At 46.2% G+C, this 16,786-nt stretch overlaps 1 protein-coding gene across 2 annotated transcripts in view; it reads right to left on the bottom strand.

The window, feature by feature from the left end:
- Positions 1-16,786, bottom strand: part of MTA3 (metastasis associated 1 family member 3) — a 525,799-nt gene that overhangs the window by 347,562 nt on the left and 161,451 nt on the right. For both annotated transcript variants that reach the window (XM_029593316.1, XM_029593317.1), the window contains exon 8: positions 12,419-12,518. In XM_029593316.1, the coding sequence (XP_029449176.1) occupies positions 12,419-12,518 (100 nt within the window). The remainder of the gene's footprint in view (positions 1-12,418; positions 12,519-16,786) is intronic.

The following is a 16,786-nucleotide window of genomic DNA, read 5'->3' as shown; positions in this document are numbered from 1 at the left end:
AGCCTTTAGTTTCTTTTCTGGTGGTGCCATGGCTTGTGCGCGTAAAATACAGTTGTGCGCTCTGGTGCGCCGAAGTTGTGCACATAGGTTTGGTGCACGCTCAGGGAGATGTACATGCTGTTGTACGCACAGATCGAAGTTATGCGTGGCTAGGCGCACGTCACTTCTGCACACGGTACTTGGGCGCACGACGTTGTGCGTTTAAGGTATTTGTGCGCACAGCTCGGAATGGCAGACAGGGCGTAAACAGATCAAAATGGTGACGGCGACCACGCGGACAATATGGCGACCACCTCAGAGGGTCTCCATCCCTTGGATCCGGCACTGGTGCCGGCTGGTGACCTGTGCGACTCCTCGAGCTTCGGAGACCGGAGACTTATAAATAGATGTCTACCTTACCTTGTCTTGGCTCTTCCCGGTCTCGTTCCAGGCTGTCTCCTGCTGCGGGGGGAGAGGGAAAATACCTTCATCGCCGTGCTCGAAGTTGCACCCGCTGCCTCTCAGCCTCACCCGATGTTGGGGGCTAGGTTCCCACGGAGGTTCAGCCGCCGGACCGAGGCTTAACTCCGAGGGATCGCGGAAATCACCTCAGGAATTCTCAACTGGGGGAGGGACCCAATGGGTGTCACCACAGGAGAGCGGGGCTCGTCTGTAAAGGTAAGATTTCTTCTTATTTTGGTTTTCTTTGGTAAAATTACTCTAACGCTCTGCGAGCGTGCATAGAGTCCCTAACTGCTATGGAGACAGAAAATACTGAAGAGCTGCACTTCCTGCAGTGGTATATGTACTAGGGCTGACGTCAGATTCAAATCTGATCCGTCTCCAACTGCTATCAGGAGTACACTATACCCATTGGTCCTGAGTCCATCTGCTACACACTAGGAAATTGAGATATTTCCTAGATAATAAAATTGCTGGAAAACATGACACAGTGACTTGAGGATGTCTGTTGACATCTCACCTGCAGTGACTGCTTTATGTTATATTTAATAAAACTATAATCTGGTTTTCATATGTTTTTGTTGGGTCTCCCTTCTCAGTTAGGGGTTTAATTTATTTATTTTTTTATTTGATGAGTTTTATATACCGTAATTCGGTAGAGCCATCATAACGGTTTACAAAAGTATATATTTATCTTGTAACTGAGCAGTAATAAGAACATTAAACAGATTCTTAACAGTTGGGTAGCAGTACAAAACCATTTAAACACTATCAGAGAAATGGAAATCAAGTCCAGAATGAAATATTATTAGGTCAGAGGGGGAGGGCATGCAGGTACAGGGAGAGGGGGTGAGTTAAGCGGTAAACAATTGAGAGTTCAGTTGAGAGTCGGGATGATTGGATGATTTACAGTCAGTGAGGAATTTGCGGAACATTAGTGTTTTTAAGTCCTTTTTGAATGTTTTTAGGTCATGTTCAATTCATATGAATTTAGGTAGGGTGAGGCAATTGAGAAGGCTCTTTCTCTTGTGGTTGCAAGATGCGCATCTTTGACAGGGGGAATGTTTAGGTAACCAGAGTTATTGGAGTGTAGGTTTCTTGAAGGCTTTTGAGGGATTATGTTTAGTGAGTTAAGACCTTGATTATCAGTATTTAGGATTTTGTGGATTATAGTCATTGATATATTATATATAGAGATATTTTCCTTGTATTGATTGTTTGATTCCTTGTTTTGGTTTTGTGCTATATGTTTACCCTAATTTCTGTATGTTTGCTTGTATTTTCATTGTAAATGTAAATTTTTAAAACATTTGCATTAAGACCATGCTTACATAGACTAATAATACTATGTTATCATATTTTAGTGAAACACACAATAAAGCATGTTTAACATTTTTTTAGCACATTTTAGTAAGTAGAAACACAGAAATGTGACCACAGAAAGACCGTATGGCCTATCTAATCTGCCCATTCGCTCAACTAATTTAGCTTTACAATTCCCATCTTTGAGATCCTGTGTTCATCCCATGCTTTCTTGAATTCAGATACTGTTTTTGTCTCCACCTTTCCACTGGGGGGCTGTTCTGTGCATCCACTGACACCGCTGTAAAGCAAAATTGCATACCTTGTAATAGGTGTTATCCCAGGACAGCAGAATGTAGTCCGCACATATGGGTGACGTCATTGATGGAGCCCTATTGCAGAAAACTCTCTGTCAAAGTTTCTAGAAACTTTTGACTGGCACACAGAGCCCACTGAGCATGCCATGATATTCTCAGCCACAGGGGTCTCCCTTCAGTCTCGTATGTAGCAATAAGCTTTAGCAAAAATAAAATAATAAAACGTATCGCACCCAACTCTGCGGGGTGGCGGGTGGGTTTCGTGAGGACTACATCCTGCTGTGCTGGGATAACAACTATTACAAGGTAAGCAATTTTGCTTTATCCTAGGACAAGCAGGATGCTAGTCCTCACATATGGGTGGATTAGCAAGCTAAAGGCTGAGTCATTTTGTAGAGAAGCAACATTGAAGTATTGTTGGTAAAAATGAGGCAGCCGAAGATCACAGCAGGTTGGATGTAGAAGGAGTTGGGATTATACAGGAAACAAGTTCTTTAAGACAGATTGTCTGTAGGCTGAATCTTGTCATCCTTCTTTGTCCAAACAGTAATGAGCTGCAAAGGTGTGAAGAGAACTCCATGTTGCTGCTTTGCATATGTCGATGATTGGCACCGAACGATAGTGTGCTACTGAGGTTGACATTGCCCTTACTGAATGCGCCTTTACTCGCCCTTGGAGAGGAAGGCCTGCTTTTTCATAACAGAATTCTATGCAATCTGCTAGCCAGTTGGAGAGAGTGTGTTTGCCCACTGGATTGCCCGGTTTGTTTGGATCATAAGATACAAAGAGTTGAGTGGATTTTCTATAGACTGCAGTGCGGATAAGTAGTATGCGAGTGCAAGCTTACAGTCCAAGGTATGCAAGGCCCTTTCACCTTACATAATAACATAAGAACATGCCATACTGGGTCAGACCAAGGGTCCATCAAGCCCAGCATCCTGTTTCCAACAGTGGCCAATCCAAACCATAAGAACCAGGCAAGTACCCAAAAACTAAGTCTATTCCATGTTACTGTTGCTAGTAATAGCAGTGGCTATTTTCTAAGTCAACTTAATTAATAGCAGGTAATAGACTTCTCCTCCAAGAACTTATCCAAACCTTTTTTAAACACAGCTATACTAACTGCAATAACCACATCCTCTGGCAACAAATTCCAGAGTTTAATTGTGCATTGAGTAAAAAAGAACTTTCTCCGATTAGTTTTAAATGTGCCACATGCTAACTTCATGAAGTGCCCCCTAGTCTTTCTATTATCCGAAAGAGTAAATAACCGATTCACATCTACCCGTTCTAAACCTCTCATGATTTTAAACACCTCTATCATATCCCCCCTCAGCTGTCTCTTCTCCAAGCTGGAAAGTCCTAACCTCTTTAATCTTTCCTCATAGGGGAGCTGTTCTATGCCCCTTATTTTGGTAGCCTCTCTCTGTACCTTCTCCATCGCAATTATATCTTTTTTGAGATGCGGCGACCAGAATTGTACACAGTATTCAAGGTGCGGTCTCAACATGGAGCGATACAGAGGCATTATGACATTTTCCGTTTTATTCACCATTCCCTTTCTAATAATTCCCAACATTCTGCTTGCTTTTTTGACTGCTGCAGCACACTGAACAGACGATTTCAATGTGTTATCCACTATGACGCCTAGATCTCTTTCTTGGGTTGTAGCACCTAATATGGAACCTAACATTGTGTAACTATAGCATGGGTTATGTTTCCCTATATGCATCACCTTGCACTTATCCACATTAAATTTCATCTGCCATTTTGATGCCCAATTTTCCAGTCTAACAAGGTCTTCCTGCAATTTATCACAATCTGCTTGTGATTTAACTACTATCATCTGCAGATTTGATTATCTCACTCTTATTTCTTTCCAGATCATTTATAAATATATTGAAAAGTAAGGGTCCCAATACAGATCCCTGAGGCACTCCACTGCCCACTCCCTTCCACTGAGAAAACCGTCCATTTAATCCTACTCTGTTTCCTGTCTTTTAGTCAGTTTGCAATCCACGAAAGGACATCGCCACCTATCCCATGACTTTTTACTTTTCCTAGAAGCCTCTCAGGAGGAACATTGTCAAACGCCTTCTGAAAATCCAAGTATACTACATCTACCGGTTCACCTTTTAACCAGGCCCAGCGACGTGCACTGATTCCTGAAGCTGCCACTCTTGAAGCTGTTTCTAAGTTGTCGTAGGTGGCTCGGACTTCATGCTTTCCAGCTTCAAGTCCCTTATGTATGATAACCTGAGCTGTATCCTGGTACTGTTGAGGTAGGGAGTTGGAAAGTTCCTACATCTGCTTCCATAGATTCCTTTGGTATTGTGTCATATAAAGTTGATAGGACGCTATCCTTGAGTTGAGCATAACTCCTTGGAATACCTTTCTCCCCAAAGAGTCCAGGAATCTATGGTCTTTTCCAGGTGGAGTGGAGGAGTGAGGTCGTACTCTTTTGGACTTCTTTTGAGCCGACTCAACTACAACAGATTGATGTGGTAACTGTGACTTCTGATAACCAGGAACATGTTAGACAAGATATGTGGTGTCCACTCTTATTAATAGGTGGAACCAAACATGGATGTTCCCAGCATCTATGTTGCAACTCCAAAAGTACCTCATAGACAGGAATGGCCAGGACCTCTTTTGGAGGATCCACGAACTGTAAGACTTCTAATGTCTGCTGTCTCGATTCCTCCTCAGACACTAGGTTGAAAGGTATTGTGTCTGCCATGTCCTTTATAAAATTTGTGAAGGACAAGTCCTCTGGTGGAGATTTCTTCCTGCCTTCTGGAGGAGAAGGGTCAGACATGAAGCTTTCTGACGAAGAGTCAGTATGTTTGTCTTCCCATGAGTCATATGGAGCTTCCCTGGAAGGAGAAGTGGGAGAAGATCTCGGTGGAAGAGATGGAATCAGTGGTTGAAAGAGTCCTGAAGCCCTGGTTGAGGATCATCGACAGGTCTCTGTCCAGGAACATCCCCGATAGGTTTAGTTGGGATAGGCTTCGGTGGAATAGCACTGACGAGGGCATCGAATCTATCCATTAACATTTGGAATAAAGCCAATTCTAGCTGACCTGGAGCCCCAGGTAGTGGCATCGGTGTTTTTGGAGATGGTCCCTGCATCGGTACGGGTACCGGCATCAGCAGAGGCGTTGGCATCGGCGCAGGCACTGGTGCGGGCACCGGCATCGACAATGGTGTCGGCGATGGCACTGGCGTTGATGGTCGATGCTCTTGGCGTGCTTGTAGCACCGCTTGGCAGATAAATCCGCTCAATTCCTCCGTGATAGCTGATGCAGGCAGAGTAGCTACACGTGGTGGCAGTGTGGGCGTTATTGTTCCTACCACAGGGCCCTGTGGAGGTTCGATGTCTGGCACCTCAATAGAAGGTGAACGCCTCTGTGTCGAAGGCCTAGGTGTTTCCTGCAGGCGAGGCTGCTTGGCTGTCGACTTCTCCGGGGATAGCAGAGATTCCGGAATCAATGGATGTCTATGTTGATGCTTCGATCGATGCTCCGACGCTGATTTCATCGATGCCATGGATGGGGTCTGTGATAAACGGTATAAGAAAACGACCAAGGCTTCCGGTGTAATTGCTCAGTAATCTTGCACAAAGAAATATATGGAAATCTGCAGACCTGCAAGAAAACAAGCTTCGAGAGGACAGAAGACAGACAGGGAAGGGCGTCTGGACTGATCAGTGGTAATACAGGAACGAAAATTAACAGGTAAGAACTAATTTTCCTTTCCTGTACGTACCCGGATCAGTCCAGACAGTGGGATGTACCAAAGCTTCCCTAAACTGGGTGGGAGCGAGACAGTCCCACTCGAAGCACTTGCCGCCCAAAGGAACCGAAAACCGGAGCGTACACATCCAGACGGTAGTGCCGAGCAAAAGTATGCAGAGACGTCCAAGTGGTGGCCCTGCAAATCTCCTGCGGGGAGACAGATTGACTCTCCGCCCACAAAGTAGCCTGAGAACGCAGAGAATGGGCCTTCAGACCCTCAGGAAGCGGACGACCTTGACAAAGATACGCCGAGGAAATGGCTTCCTTCAACCACCGCGCAATCGTGGTCTTAGAAGCCTGTTTACCGTGGTTGGGACCACTTCAAAGGACGAAGAGATGGTCCGATACCCGGAAGTCATTGGTGACCTGGAGATAGCGAAACAAGACTCGTTTTACATCTAGCCGACGAAGGTCGCCACCCGCCGTACCCGCAATCTCCTCCGGAGAGAACGCTGGGAGTTCGACCGACTGGTTGACATGAAAAGCGGAGACAACCTCAGGCAAGAAGGAAGGAACCGTCCCGAGAGAAACCCCGGAATCAGAGAAACACAAGAAGGGCTCCCGACAGGACAGCGTCTGAAGCTCGGAAATAAGGCGAGCAGAGGAAAGAGAGACCAGAAAGACAGTCTTCAGAGTAAGATCCTTGAGCGTAGCGTGGCGAAGAGGCTTGAAGGGAGCCGCACAGAGAGCACGAAGGACTAGGTCGAGACTCCACGACGGACACGTGGCCCGAGAGAGGGGGCAGAGGTGTCTAACGCCCCTCAGGAAACTAATCACGTCCAGGTGAGCTGCTAAGGCATGACCGTCCACCCGACCCAGGAGAGAGCCGAGCGCAGAGACTTGAATGCGTAGAGAACTGAAGGAGAGGCCCTTAGAGAGAGACCCTTCTGAAGAAAAGAAAGAATCAAAGGAATCGAGGCGGAGCGCGCAGGGACACCCGCGGACTCAAAAACTTTCCAGATGCGCACATAGGCCAGAGAAGTCGACTGCTTCCGGGCTCGCAGCAGGGTGGAGATGACCTCCTCCCTATAACCTTTGCGCCTCAGGCGACGTCGTTCAAAAGCCAGGCCGCAAGACAGAAGCGATCGGCCTGGTCGAAAAATACAGGCCCCTTCCGGAGGAGACGAGGGAGATGACCGAGGCGCAGGGGCCCATCCACCGCTAGAGTGATGAGATCCGCGAACCACGGCCTTCGCAGCCACTCGGGAGCGACGAGAATCACCGGTCCCCGGTGGAGCTCGATTCTCCTGAGAACTTTCCCCACCAGTGGCCACGGGGGAAACACGTACAGAAGGATGTCCGCTGGCCAAGGTAGAGCCAGAGCATCCACGCCCTCTGCGCCGTGCTCCCTCCAGCGGCTGAAGAACAGATTGGCCTTGGCATTGCGCAGAGTCGCCATGAGGTCGAGGTGAGGAGGACCCCACCTGTCCACTATCAGAGCCATGGCCGCGTCCGAGAGCTCCCACTCTCCCGGATCGAGCGACTGCCGGCTGAGGAAGTCTGCTTTATCATTGTCTTTTCCGGCGATGTGAGAAGCCGCAAGGCACTGTAGGTGATGCTCCGCCCAAGCGAGGAGACAGCTGGCTTCTAAGGCTACCAGGGGACAGCGAGTGCCCCCTTGGCGATTGATGTAGGCCACTGTGGTGGAGTTGTTGGACAGAACTCATACCGCCTTGCCGCGGATCAGGGGAAGGAACTCCTGAAGCGCCAGATGGACCGCCAACGTTTCCAGTCGATTGATGTGCCAGAGCGACTGAGTCTGCGACCATGCTCCCTGGGTGGACTGAGAAAGGCAGACCGCACCCCAGCCCAACAGGCTGGCGTCAGTGGTCACTATCGTCCACTGTGGAGCTTGAAGAGGCATCCCTTGCAGAAGATGAGGAAGAGACAGCCACCACTAATTCGTCGGCAGTAGAATCCAAGAACGGAAGGACTACGTGGAACTGCTCCGACACTGGCTGCCAACGGGACAGCAAAGCTTTCTGTAACGGACACATATGAGCAAAAGCCCAGGGGACAAGGTCGATGGTAGAAGCCATGGATCCCAGGACTTGGAGATAATCCCAGGCTGTCGGGGAGGGTAGGGCAATCAAAGTCTGGACCTGATCGATCAGCCTGAGGGCTCGCGCCCGAGGTAAGAAAACCTTGCCTACTCGGGTGTTTAAGTGGGCTCCCAGAAATTCCAACTCCTGGGAGGGCTGAAGCTTGCTCTTGGAAAAGTTCACTATCCACCCGAGAGAGACAAGGAGCTCCAAGACACGATCCACCGCCCACCGGCAAGAGGTCTCAGACTTGGCTCTGATGAGCCAATCGTCCAGATAAGGATGGATGAGAATCCCCTCCTGGCGCAAGGCCGCCGCTACTACTACCATGATCTTCGTGAAGGTGCGAGGAGTGGTTGCGAGGCCGAAGGGGAGAGCTCGAAACTGGAAGTCCTGGTTCAGAATATGGAATCGGAGATACTTCTGATAGTCGCGGTGAATGGGAATATGAAAATAAGCTTCTGCGAGATTGAGGGAAGCAAGGACCTCTCCGGGGCGGACCGCCGCAATGACCGCCCGCAGGGTTTCCATGCGGAAGTGGGGGATCTTGAGAGCCCGATTGACCCTCTTGAGGTCCAATATTGGGCAGAAGGACCCGTCCTTTTGGGCACGGTGAAGTAAATAGAATACTGGCCGCCGCTCCCAGATCCAGAAGCTTGGAGAGAGTCTGGACCACCGCGTCCCTCTCGGCCCGGCCGCAAGGCGAGAAAAGAAAGATCTGGAAGTTCCCTGACGAGGTCGAAAGCGTACCCGTCTCTGATAATGTCGAGGACCCACTGATCAGACGTGATCTTGACCCATTCCTCAAAGAACAGGGAGAGGCGTCCGCCGAGGTAAGGAACCGAGGAATGGGTCAGCTGAACTTCATTTCATGGCAGGTTTAGCGGCAGCAAGCACGGGCTGGCCCTCGCAAAAGGGCCGTCTGCCACGAAAGGACTGCGACCAGGACTGCGCACGAGAAGACTCCCTCGCAGAACCACCCCACCCCCGAGAAGCGAAGCGACACTGGCCCCTGAAGCGAGAGCGAGAGGCCGCGAAGGATCAGGAAGACTTAGGGCGGTCCTCTGGGAGCTTATGGACCTTGTTGTCAGCCAAGGAGTCCATAAGCTTCTCAAGATCCTCGCCAAAGAGCATCTTACCTTTGAAGGGCAGCGTGCCCAGCCGAGTCTTCGAGGACTGATCAGCCGACCAGTGGCGTAGCCAAAAGGAGCCTCCGGGCCGCCACTGCCAAAACCATCGCCTTCGCCTGGACATGGACCAGATCGTAGAGGGCGTCCGATACGTAAGCAGTGACAGCCTCCAGACGTTCGGCTTGTTCTGCCTCACCCTGGCGGAAGCTCCTGGGCGCAGAGTAACTGTTGGACCCACTGGAGGCCCGCTCGCATCATGAGACTGCTACAGCAAGACGCCTTGACCCCAAGGGCCAGAACGTTGAAGATGCGCTTCAGGTGAGCCTCCAGCTTACGATTTTGTGAATCCTTCAAGGCCGTGGAACCTTCCACCGGAATCGTGGTGTGCTTGGCCACTGCAGAAACATAAGAATCCACCGATGGATATCGCAACAGCTCCAAGCCCTCCTCTGGGAGGGGATAGAGCTTATCCATCGCAAGCCCCACCCGAAGCGCACCCTCAGGAGCCTCTCATTCCCTAAGGATAAGGAGCTTAAGCATGGTGTGGAAGGAAAAGGCTGAGGCTGGAGCCCGGAGCCCTCCCAGAACCGGGTTCATATCCTTAGGGAGCGAGGCCATGAGATTATCCACGGAGGGACTCTCCAGACCCAGCTCCTGCAAAACAAAAGGGAGGAGGGGCTCTAATTCCTCCTTACGAAAAAGACGGAGGGCTCTAGGGTCATCCCCCTCTGGGGGGGGGGTCATCCGCCGAATCCGAGGAAGCAGCGAGGTCCGAGGACATGGGAGACACCGGGAGGAGGGGGGGCACCCCCAGGACCACCCGCACCCGAACTGATCCCTGGGGCTCCGCGGCCGGTCCAGTGGTCAATGGCGCTGAGCAAGGGATTTTTGGCGGGGGGGGGGCAAGGGGGGGGGCTTTCGTGCAGCTCATGCAGGCTAACTAGATAAGATTTGTGCATGAGGACGACGAAATCTGCGGAAAATGGACCCTGGATTTGGCTGGGGGGGGGGGGGGGGGAGGGGGGCGAGGGAAGGTCTGGACCACCCCGTCCTGGGCACCCGCAGGGGCCAAATTGGGGGTTAAATCAAAAAAATCTGGCCCCCCAGCCCCAGGGAGCACTGAAATCGGCCCAGATGAAAAATCCAAGATGGCGGCTGTTCCCGGGCTCTGCCGACCCGGGAAAGGCCTAGCCATGCCGGGAGGAGTGGAGCCCCGGGCTAAATTTGCTTGTCCTGCCGAGGAGGGACCTTCCCCACCCGGCAGGCAAGCAGTGCAGAGGCCCTGCCGCGAAAAACGCGAAGAGGGCAGCCCACAAGAAAGGCAGGCTGCCAGTCGAGACAAAGCTAAGCCGCGGCTGAAGAAAAAAAAGCTGAAAAAAAAAAAGCTTGATTGACAGCCTGCACAGCAGGAGAGAGCAGGCGGGAAACCTGCTGCCTTCTGCTTCTCTGGCCGCCGGTTCTAGCCCTACTCTGACAAGAAAAAAATAAAAAAGCTGGTCAACTGCTGCAAATAAGTTAGAGGTAGGTGAGTACCTGCAACTTATTGAAGTTTGAAACTTTTAAACTCTGTTTTGTTTTTTTTTACTGAGCGCAGCAGCGGGTTAAAAACCCTCTCGGCAGCCAGAGGAGGAACGAGGCCCAGAGAGCGTCGGTCCCCACACCTGGAAGCGTCCACGGACTCAGGACTATGCAGGGAACCCCCTCCTACAAAAGGGGCAAAGCCCCCCTGAGCTGGGCAAGAGCTGGGAGACGGACGTCTCCCACACAAAAACAGTAAAAGCACTAAAAGAAGGCAAAATTTCTTTCATAGATTTTTTTGTTTGTTTTTTGTTTCTAAAACAAGCGGGAATCAAAGAACTACTTGCTTGAGCCGAAAAAGAAAGAAGAGGCTGACTAGCCTACAGCAGAGAACCGAAGGGGAGATGTTGCACCTGCTGGAGAGAGACGAATACTGAAGGGGTAGAGGATAGGCTCTGTCCTGATATAGGGCATCCTTCAAGTTTTAGTCTGTCTCCACCTGCTGGAATGGAGGCTCAACCCACTGTCTGGACTGATCCTGGTACGTACAGGAATATTAATTTTTTAATCTGATTTTTAGTCAGACTTGTGTGAGAATCTCACACAGGCTCCTGCTCCACGGTGCCAAAAGCAGCGAAGAAAAATGAAGACTGAAGGGAGACCCCTGTGGCTGAGAATATCATGGCATGCTGAGCATGCTCAGTGGGCTCAGTGTGTCAGTCAAAAGTTTCTAGAAACTTTGACAGAAAGTTTTCCACAATAGGGCTCCATCAATGACGTCACTCATACGTGAGGACTAGCATCCTGCTTGTCCTGGGATAAAGAATATTTTCTAAGATTACTCGAGTCTACCCCCTTTTACCCTCATTTCATACTCCCTCGTTCTAGAGCCTCCCCCCTTCTGCACTGTTTTACACAGGGACCCAATTTTATCACTGTGGATGATTTCATTAGGCAACAAGGGAATTTTTAAAATTCTCACTTTCTCCACCAACCCCCTACCCAAATCCTTGGGCATACTTCCCCTCCAGTGGCACCTCTCTCTCTTTCCCTACCCCAAAATGGAATTGATTCCCAGGCCTCCTTTCTCCAGCTAGTGATCCATACCTGAGTCTGGTCCCTTCTAATAGCTTCAGTCTAGCTGTTTGAATCGTGGTGGTAAAACTCACCATGCAGTTTAAACTAAAGCTAGCTGGTGGACAAAGAAGGTACAGATATAAAGTGCTGTTCTCATCCTGCATGCTGGGGAAAGGCAGAGGGAAGCGAGGCAGTCCCAGGACAGACTAAAGTCCCTGTATTGGAGGGAGAGAGAAAGACCCCATACCTGACCTGGACTTTTCATACTCTCAGGACCATGATAAAAACTGAATTTTTGATTTTACGGAATGCTTAGTACAACAGTTGTTAAAAATAGGAATATAAAAAACATTATCCCAGTAAAATTTATTGGTATCTATTTAGTCACACCAATATTTTTAGGCTTATTTATTTTATTTATCTATCGAGTTTTATATACCGTCGTTCGGTTTCTCCATCACAACGGTTTACAAAGTTTCAATATTTAACAGAATGGTTTTTTCATAGCCTTTAATAGAAATTTGCAAATTTTAAGGCCCAAGTGTAAGATATTTTAATGATCAATATGGAGCTGTAATCACAGGATACTAGCAAAGTCATGCAAATGGAAGCAGTAGACTCATTTCTGTTGCCTCAACCATGACAGTAATCCTTTACGCTAACATACATTTATTTAAACCATTAAGGAATCCTTACAACCACATGTTATACTAATAGCTGCAAAATGCTGGCCAAAATGTAAAACTGGATGAAAATAACTACATCAGAGCACCTAAAAAAAAAAAAAATCTTACCAATGTGATGTCTCGAGAAGCAGCAGCAGCACTCATGTGTAAACTAGGTTGTCTGACAGAACTGCTACAGTCCAGTGCTCGAGCAAATGTTCCAACCGCACTAGAGTAACAATAACAAAAAAAAATTATTTATATACATGGTTTACATCCTATCTCTCAGAAAGATCACAGCAAGTGAGAATTGCTAATTCAGGATCCAACTGGTTTCAACTTTCACAGGAGTACCACAGGGTTCATTCATCTTTGCCTTTAGCACTGTTCAACATCTATCTCACTCCTCTTTTTTGTCTGTTAACCACCTTAGGCTTGACGTACAAATTATACACATATGATATTCAGTTCTTTTTTCATCTAAAAACCATTTGGTCTGCTACACTCAACTTTCTCACACTGGGCTTAACAAGTATTAAAACATGGCTATTGCATAATAGACTTGCCTTAAATGTAAATAAAACAGAGATCATAGTGCTTGGTTGGGCTACAAACTATTCAATACCAGAACACATCAGTTTTGATCATCAAACAATACAGATTTTACAAGAAGTTCCTAATTTAGGGGTCATTCTTGATCCCACACTTTCTATGAAATTACACATAGCCACAGTATTGCAGACCTCTTTTGCAAAACTCAAATTACTGCAACATTTAAAATCCCTACTTAAATCAAAATGATTTTCGGACAGTCTTACAAACTTTCATTTTCTCTTCCAATTACTGCAATTCCCTTTTCATTGGTTTACCCCAGAGTACGTTACACTCATTACAAATCATACAAAATGTAGCAGCCTGAATGGTGACAGGAGCAAGAATTCATAGAAACATAGAAATGACGGCAGAAGACCAATAGGCCCATCCAGTCTGCCCAGCAAGCTTTCACACTTATTTTCTCATACTTATCTGTTACTCCGACCGCTGATTCAGGGCCCTTATTGGTAACTTTTTTTATTCTAATTTTCATCCACCCCCGCCATTGATGCAAAGAACAGTGTTGGAGCTGCATCAAAGTAAAGTATAAGGCTTAATGTTTGAGGGTAGTAACAGTCGTATCGAGCAAGTTACCCCGATGTTTGTATACTCATACTGCTCAGATCAATGCCTTGTTAGATGTTGTCTGATGTAAATCCTGTTTCTTCATTTCCCTCTGCCGTTGAAGCAGTGAGCTGCGTTGGATATGCATTCAAAGTGAAGTATCAGGCTTAATTTGTTAGGGGTAGTAACCGCCGCAATAAGCAAGCTACTCCCACACTTATTTGTTTACCCAGACCATGCAATTAAGTCCTTGTTGGTTGTTGTCTGAATATAAATCCTCTTTTCTTCATTCCCCCTGCCGTTGAAGCAATGAGCTGCGCTGAATATACTTTCCAAGTGAAGTGACAGGCTTAACTGGTTCGGGGTAGTAACCGCCTCAACAAGCAAGCTACTCCCAAGCTTATTTGTTTACCCAGACTGTGCTACCTTGTTGGTTGATGCCTGAATCTTTTCCAGATTTCCTCTTGCCGTTGAAGCATAGAGCAATGTTGGAGTCGCATTAACCGTGTGAACGTTTATTGAATAAGGGTATTAATCACCAGGTAGTAGCCATCATTCCCGCAAGCCACCCCCATACCTCTTCTCTTCATTCCCATCCTCCAGGCTTTATGGATCCACAGTGTTTATCCTACGCCCCTTTGAAATCCTTAACAGTTTTGGTCTTTACCACTTCCTCCGGAAGGGCGTTCCAGGCATCCACCACCCTTTCCGTGAAGAAATACTTCCTGACATTGGTTCTGAGTCTTCCTCCCTGGAGTTTTAAATCATGATCACTGCTTCTGCTGATTTTTTTTCCAATGGAAAAGGTTTGTCATTGACATTGGATCATTAAAACCTTTCAAGTATCTGACCGTCTGTATCATATCAGCCCGCTCCTCCTTTCCTCCAGGGTTTACATATTTAGATTCTTCAATCTCTCCTCATAAATCATTCGTTGAAGACCATCCACCAATTCACATTCACAACACCCCAGTGCTCTTCATTACATTGGCTACTCATGCAATGACAAAAACACATAAGGGTAAAACAGGTATTACATTCTCAAGTAACACATCATATACTTGTATAAAAATTTCAATGTTTATTACAAAATATTAAAACATAATAGCCATCATTAACATAACATCTCACTATCATCACAAACTTAACACACCACACATACTACCACTCATTCTCATCCACTCTAACAAATGTATTACAACATTATTCTACAGTTGCACATATCACTTTCCAAAAACATAATTTTATACAGTAAGAACAATGTTGCAAATCTACTAGCCACAATATATATTCCTAAAACAATATTACAACTCTATCAGCAGACACAAATGGATTTAATCAAAACTCCATTTCCAATGTTGATAACATATTACTGTCTCTTTTCCAAGACATTGGTGATGCATTCTTATCTCTTTTCTTCTTATATATATTCCCGACAAAGGACCCTCGTTTCACCAACGGTTTCATCAAGGGGTAGGAGATCACCATATTTTCATACAGTAAGATGTCAAATTTTATTATCCATCTGTGCACTACAATTCCTACTGTGGCAGTAAAGATCGCGCTTCAATAATCCTTTAATAATGAATCTACAAAACATATAAAAGAAAACACCTTCAAATACAAATTATATAGAAATATTTTAATATTAAAAACTCAAAAAATATCTAATTATCCTGGTCACTTTTAACCCAGAAAACTTTCAGTCATCAAATTTCACAAATACTATATCAAATCTTTAAACCTCCATCACTCAATCTCGCCTATACCGGAACTTAAGTACAATCACCCAACCTCAATGACTTTTTAACCAACTTCATTCAACTAACTTTCCTTCCACCAAGATAGATCTCCCCTCCAGTCTCAAAAATCTACCCTTCTATTTATCTCAAATTTCTGTTGAAACACCTTACACTTCCCAAATTTACTGGCAATTGCACACATTATGCCTGAATACACACACCCTTCTTCCACAATCTCTGGCTGTATAATATAAAGAAATAAAAGTACGATATCTAAACACGTCGAGAAGCATAAGAAAGTCATAATCACTCAAAAGTGAATTCATCTCACAATTATTGCTCACCAAGAACCCAAAAATGTTACAAGAGTTCACAAGACACCAGAGCACCACTGCAAACAGACGGTTCCAAGAAACGCCGCAGCTGTGCACAACAAAGCCCATACTTCTTATATACACCCACAAGTAATGGTGTCCCATACATAATCAACTGCCAATCAATTAATTCATTAATTCAAAAAACCCACGTCTAATTAATCATATGTATGCACTCCACTCTATATCCTGATTTAATCCTGCTGGCTCCACCGTACCCCCAATTGAAAATGTTCCAATGTTCCTATTGCAACAATACTTGTGAAACATTATCTCCCTGACTCAACTGCACTCGATAGAGTACACAAAATCTCAAATCCTATACAGCATGATCCGCTATTCTCCAAAGTTGTCGCATACAATGTTGTACCATCCAAAGTCTTGGATGAATATAAAGCAGAAGAAAAGGGACAGTAATATATCAACTTTATTTATTTATTATTTTTACTATACCGGCTTTCATGACATGGATCACATCAAACCGGTTTACATTTAACAAAGTGTGCAAGAAAAGAGATAACTCAAACAACTGTAACAAGAGCATTGTAAGGAGAGTGACAGTTACAATAAAACAGGGAAATAAATTACTGGGAGTTAGAGCGAGAAGAGGGGGGGAATAACTTACAGCAAATTATTTACAAGGTTACAAGATTGAGTCCGATTAAATGTAATTTGAGTGGAAGTGACAGTGTTAGCACTGTGAAGGTGATGGCAGCTAATGACAAAGATTGTTTAAACCATTTTTAATAGTGTGGTTGAGATGTGGGGTGTAGATCTCGGTCGGAGCTTGAATAGTGTGGTTAAGATGTCTGGTGAAGATCTCAGTTAGGGGTTGGAAAGGCTTTTTTAAAAAGCCAAGTTTTCAGCCTTTTTCTAAATGTTGGAAGGCAGGGTTCTTGTCTCAAGTCCGCTGGGATGGAGTTCCATAATGGTGGCCCTGCGGTTGAGAATGCTCTGGCGCTGAGAGACTTATGATGCATGGTTTTTGCGTGAGGCACCTGAAGAGATTCTTTGTAAGATTCCCTGATGGGTCTGATGGATGAGTGTTTTTTGAAGGGAATTTGTAAGTTGATCCAGGCTTGTTGGAAATTGAGTTTTGATTAAATCCATACATGTATGCTAATAGAGTTGTAATATTGTTTTAGGAATAGATATTGTGGTTAGTAGATTTGCGACATTGTTCTTACTGTATAAAATTGTGTTTTTGGAAAGTAATATTATTG

This window comes from Rhinatrema bivittatum, chromosome 3 (genome assembly GCF_901001135.1).
Source record: "Rhinatrema bivittatum chromosome 3, aRhiBiv1.1, whole genome shotgun sequence".
In the NCBI taxonomy this organism is placed as follows: domain Eukaryota; kingdom Metazoa; phylum Chordata; class Amphibia; order Gymnophiona; family Rhinatrematidae; genus Rhinatrema; species Rhinatrema bivittatum.
Note: the sequence above shows the minus strand (reverse complement) of the source record. Positions and strands in the feature narration are given on the sequence as shown.